General features: G+C 45.3%; 1 protein-coding gene across 1 annotated transcript in view; it reads right to left on the bottom strand.

Annotated features, from left to right (window-relative positions):
- Positions 1-5,719, bottom strand: part of xkr6b (XK, Kell blood group complex subunit-related family, member 6b) — a 54,726-nt gene extending 49,007 nt beyond the window's left edge. The window contains exon 1 of the mRNA XM_051409497.1: positions 4,770-5,719. Coding sequence (XP_051265457.1) covers positions 4,770-5,338 — 569 coding nt within the window. The 5' untranslated portion in view covers positions 5,339-5,719. The remainder of the gene's footprint in view (positions 1-4,769) is intronic.
- Positions 5,720-6,000: the final 281 nt, after the last annotated feature.

Here is a 6,000-nt window from a genome sequence, read left to right on the forward strand (position 1 = left end):
GCATACAATGGGTAGCATTGTATGCATTTTAATGGACATAGTTACTCACGTGATAAAAACTGACAGGGCCTACATTTCAGTGCTGTTTAATGCAAATACCAGAATTGAATCTACATGTAACATGAGTCCAAAGTGTGTTCCAGCCTTCACTATACACTGCAAGAGTCTAAATGTGCATCGAATATTAAACCTAGCCAGAATATCAAAAATGACACATATCTTCTAGATGTGCTCTTTATTGTGGTTAGGATGCTGTGCAACAGAGTTTGTTGTTTTTGCCTGGGAGACACCCAATGAGACAGTATAAATCAATACCCACTCTCATGTACATACACCCTACAGTTTGTTGCTTAGTTTGGTACGAGGCTGCATAAAGTTAAAAATGCCAAGAAAATGCATTAAAATATATGACAATGCTTAAGTCAGAATTTCAGCACTGAACAGCTCCAACAAAGAAGACAACAGTAAAGTAGACTTTTCAGGAGGGACAGCTCCCGAGTCTTTAGTATATTGTATCTGGACAAAATCTTTCTGTTGTCACAACTAAAACTTACAAGAACTGGGTAAACCAAGGTTGACCACCACACCCAGATCCATGAAAAAGTGGTCTTTAAATGGAAAAGTGTTTAAAGGGGCACTACTAATGTAGTCATCTATAAAGTTGGGGGACTCACAAAAGACAACTTGGTCAAAATCAAAGCAGCAGAAGCCAAGAGATCCTGACCTTTAGGCTCTAGTATGGGTCAAGCTCCAAAAAATGCTGGATTTCCCATAATGCATGCCCATAATGCATGCCCATAATACATTTTCACAGCAGCCTTCATTAGATCCTCCCTGCCTCCTAAATGTCCACTTCTTTCAAACCCTATGCCTCTAGTTTGTAATTCCCACATTCTATTAAAAATTGTAAGTCTCAGGCTCAAGCCAAAAACCAGCTGTTTTCCAGATCTACTAAAAAATTTTATACCTTTAAATACGTAGGAGAGTGAACCACATTGAAATTTTAGTCACTGATTAGAGTCTGGTTGAAACCAGTATATATATATTTTTTTATTCAAAAATATTTAAAATATGTCAAAATGCTCACGGCTCAGTGGTTAGCAACTGCCACTGGAGATTTGAAATTTTTGTCAGCTTGTAAGAAGCTACTGACAATCGCCTATTATACAATGTTTCCACCCCAAACTATAAGAAATTCAAAGATTCAGAAGAGGACGACACCCTACCCAATTCTGCTGGGATTTCCCGACAACAAAGAGCTTCCAAAACTTTCTACATGGATTTCCTCGGGGGTGTGTGTGTGTGTGTGTGTGTGTGTGTGGGGTGGGGGTGGGGGGGGGGGGTGGATGCAGTTCTTTTTCACTCAGACGCTAATTTGGGTTTACACTGATTAAGCTGTCCGTCGTACTGCCAGGAGACCTCTGTGTATGTGTGATCCACTGTGCGCCTGAGCGTATGTGAGCAGAATCTCTAAAGCTTAAGGGACACCGTCAGCAGTGCCGGTGATTCACAGGGAGGACGACATGAAAGAGCTGTGGAGAGCCAATGACACCGTGGGATTACAGATGGGAGAGAGGAATCCTTCCCGTTCAGTCAACAATTAACAAGGGGATAACTGCAAAACAAGCTTGGCGAGCCTGTCATCGGCTCGGTCCTCAGGTGCACAGAGGGAAAGCGACTAATTGAATGTAGAATTGAAAATAGGATAGAGTAATGGGACATGATGAGGCAGTGTTTTTGACTCCTGTCAGCAATTCATCTTGTTTTCTCATATTAATAAAGGCAAAACATTTCACAAACTTATGCTGTTGCATCTTATTAAGAACGGCGGCAATAGTTGCTTTGAAATCCAGTCATGGAAACTGATTATTTATCCCCCATAAGATGACAAAATACTACATTTTCAATCCAATGAATTGCATCTCATCATGGAACTGAAATCTAAAATACACAAAGTACAGTGCTATTTAATACACTTTTACGCCTCATGATACAATGTGATATGATAGCATATGCTACCTATTTACAGGTTGGCCTCTCACAATGGCTAATAATGTCCATATCATGTGTTAGTCCTGTGGGTCTAAGGTTGTGAACTCTCACTAAACTGACAAGAGCAGCTTTTGACCCTCAACCCCCGAACCAGCAGCCAGCCGGATCATGTCCGAAGGGAGACAGTGGCCTGACAATGATCCCCTGCCCCAGGCTTTGTGCTGTCACAACATACACACCAACACATTATGTTTACTTGAGTTCCTTATAGGCAAATCTCAATGCATTAGTTTCTTTTTTCCCCTTTTTTTTAATCTAGTTATTCGTTTTACAACTGTACCTGTAAATCTGAAGCTAGTGGTGAAAACTGAAGCTGGTCCCAATATTACTGTGGTTTCATGGTCCTAGTGTCCCTGAAAACATGTATCTGTGTAGGCAGAAAGCCAGTGTCGTTACACAATATACTGCTCCAAAGGTTTATTTTCAATTAACATCAAATAAATGTGTTGCTTCAAGCCATAAAAAGCAAGCGGTGACCGCCTTAAATGCTCCCACCTGTGGCGTAGCTCATATGACTACAGGCATTAATGTCCATAAAAGTGTAATTATGACAAGACATATATTTAATGTCTATTTACACTATACAAGCCTTTGATAAAATATATCATATTTCCAAGAATACCCGAAGACACAACCGAGTATATGGTTAACAACTTTTTTACAGTTTCGGAAATACGCTTACCGTATTAGCTTTCTGGCAGAAAACTGCATGAGAAGATTGATATTGAGAGTGGTATCAACCTTCTCATCTAACTCTCTGTCAGAAAGAGAATAAACCTATTTCCTAAAATGTTAAACTATTAGTATGTCATGTCAATTTTTTGGTCCCTACAAAACACGGACACAAAGTAGACATTAATCTGCACAAGATGAAATTTCTAATACAAATTCTACCATATGGTGGACATGAAGTAGCTACATTATGTACAAGAACGGAGGGAGGCACGACCAAAAATCTGGTTACATGTTATGTGACTCAATTGCAATGTTCCTGTCCAGTGACACTACAGAAAGCTGCCGCTTGCTTGTGCAACTGAGATTAGGCATCCTGAGATGCACTCAAAGGCTTACTTTCATACATATCAACCACAATAACCACCATCAGGACCAATGATTTGGGCTGTGCTTTACATATCGTCTTCCCACAACAGATATGAGCAAAACAATCAATGGAACCACACTAGAGTAAATAAACTTGAGCCAATACAACTGCAGCTAATCAATATAATAGCCTTCAGGTGCAGCTCAAAATGAGTCTGATGAGGAATGCAAAGTGGATTGTCTCATTCTGGGGAAAGCCCATCTTGACAGGGGGGGACAGGCACTAAATTAAACCTGAACATGAGTTAAGATGCTCTTTTCAGCCACATGGAAAGAAAATTAGGCTTTTTTTCAGGCTAAACTGTGCATGTGGGAACAGGTGAAACTGGATGAGAAGGTATCTCATTTTGAGGCTTGTGGCAATTTTCTTTTTTTTCCAAAAAGGTCAGTGAGTTTCACTTCAGATTTCACTCCAAGTCTCAGCACGTGAGTAATTTAAGCCTGTGGCACAATCGTTCTCATGCGTTAGACTACACAACACAATCATGGCTTTGAAAAACCCATTTGTCTGAGGAGGTGCGAAGGCAGCTGTCACACACACACACACACAAACACACACACACACACAGGCTACCATAAAAGAATGAGTGGTCAGTTTCAGATGCACAAAAACACCACAGACGTTGAAAACCTGAAACGTCAGGATGAAACGACTCGCCCGCTTCCCACAGAGTCTCTCAGTGTGCTGTTTTACATTTTTCCAGCCGCTGGCAGAGCAGCCGTCATGCGTTACTTTTTTTCCCCCATTAAATGCAAGCCACTGCGTCTGTCTGCACCAAAAACAACTCGGTGCTCAGAAGCTTCGACTGAACAGCCTAAATGGAGTAGATGCGCGCACCAGAGTCACATTTTACTACTACTGTAGCCGCTACATGTCACAGATTACGCGCAGAGACGTGCACCTTTAAGTATCCCCGAGGTACCCAGACGCATCAATTTGTACGTCCAAAAGAGCGGATTTGGGGACCAAAGGTGTCGAGCGTCGCAGAGGAATCGATGACATCATGTCTGTGGGGGGAAGATGTAGTTTTTGTGAGCCGTGAAAACAGATGCTCGTCTGGCCTCTAGTTGCAGAGTTGGAGTATTTGATGCGGGGAGGGAGAGCGGGTGAATCCAGGCGACCGTGTGCACTGTTATGCTCTGTGATGTGAACGGCGCGCCTGACACACACACACACACACACACACCAGACACGCACACAAACATAGACAAACACAAGCTTTCAGCTACTACCTGTCCGTCTTTGAACAAATAGCCCTCCTACCTCCCCACACAAGCGCAATGGCGCACTGTGATGAAATAATCACAGCGGTGCGATTTCTGTGCAGCTGTAGCAGTTTGCTCTGGACCCAAAATGCGTAAAAATGTGACTAGACATATTGAAAATGCGAATACATGGTGACACCAAAGAGTGGAGACTGTGAGGCGAGCGTAATGGCATCAGCACAGTGCTGATTTTCACCCCAGTCATGTACACAACAACGGGTTATTCCAGGTGACAGTCAAGAGGAGGTTAGAAGGCTGGAGTGAATGGATAGAGTGAGAGGAGCTGGAAGCAGGGTGCTTTAGGGGTTTCAACTGATTCTTTTAAAGACAAAACTTTAAGTTCGTCTTACCTCCATACTTGTCCTAACTGAAAGATGTGTATGATGCTCTGCCAGACCCAGACAGAGAGGCGGCAGCACCTGTCTCTTTGCAGACCGGCTGTAGCTCTTCGACTACTCAGCCCCTCCACGGAGCCCAGTCCGCCCCCTGTGTAATCCTGCACAAACCACCTGAAGCTCAGGATCTGGACCAGCACCGAGGGCACCAGCACGAAGAACAGGGTCAGGCCTGACCACAGGAAGTCCTGCTTGTGGTAATAGTCGATGGCCAGCCACAAATCGGTCCCCACGTCCCAGAAAAAGACCAGCAGCGCCAGGATGATCCACAGGCAGTCCAGCCAGAGGCGCTCCTCCTGCGGTGGCCGCGCCGCATCTCTCCCCTTCCCCTTCCCCTTCCCCCGGAGGTAATGCAGGCAGGCGCTGCGGCAGCCCCAGTAGCACGACGAGGTGTTGCAGCAATGGCAGATGTGGAATGAGCTGCCGTTCCGAGTGTCGTCCTCTCCGGTCCCCACCACCTCGTCCAGGTTGTGCAGCTGGGCGAAACCGGTGACGACCCCGCGACCATCGGATTTCGCTGCCATCTTTCCCTCTGATGTTCCCACCTCCTCCGGCTTCCGGGGTTCGTGACGACACTTCCCTGACACCTGTTTTGCACCCCAAATGTTGGAGCCATCTAAAAGCGGGGTGTCAGCGCGTCGCCGTCGCTCACTCTGTCCCCAGATAGCGCACCGGTGGCGCCACGGACGCAGCACATATTTTCTTGCTTTCCCTCCACTGCAGATCTCTTTCCCACCTGGTAACAATAATCTAATCTACAAGTTCAAAGGATTTAATTTGTAACCCATGCATCCAGCTGTGGTCGAGCAATTTTTACCTGTGCATTAATCTCATTCCCCGCTGTGCAGTTGTTTCCCCTCTCTGCAGCTCTCCTCCAGCTGCAAGCTGAGTGCCATGCAGACAGTCCCTCCACTGTCCCACGCCGACGTAATTCATCCCCCCCACCAACCCCACCACCTCTCCTCTCCTCCCTCTCTCTCTCCCCCCTCCTTTCTCTCTCTCTCTCACACAGATACACACACACACACACACACACACACACACACACTCTCTCTCTCTCTCTCTCTCTCTCTCTCTCTCTCTCTCTCTCTCTCTCTCTCTCACGGTCTCTCCCTCTCAACGTGGTTGCCATCTAGTGTCTCGTTTGAAGCCCCCAAATATGCAGGAGAGGGCCGCATGATGTAAT

This window comes from Dicentrarchus labrax, unplaced genomic scaffold (assembly GCF_905237075.1).
Source record: "Dicentrarchus labrax unplaced genomic scaffold, dlabrax2021, whole genome shotgun sequence".
Classification (NCBI taxonomy): domain Eukaryota; kingdom Metazoa; phylum Chordata; class Actinopteri; family Moronidae; genus Dicentrarchus; species Dicentrarchus labrax.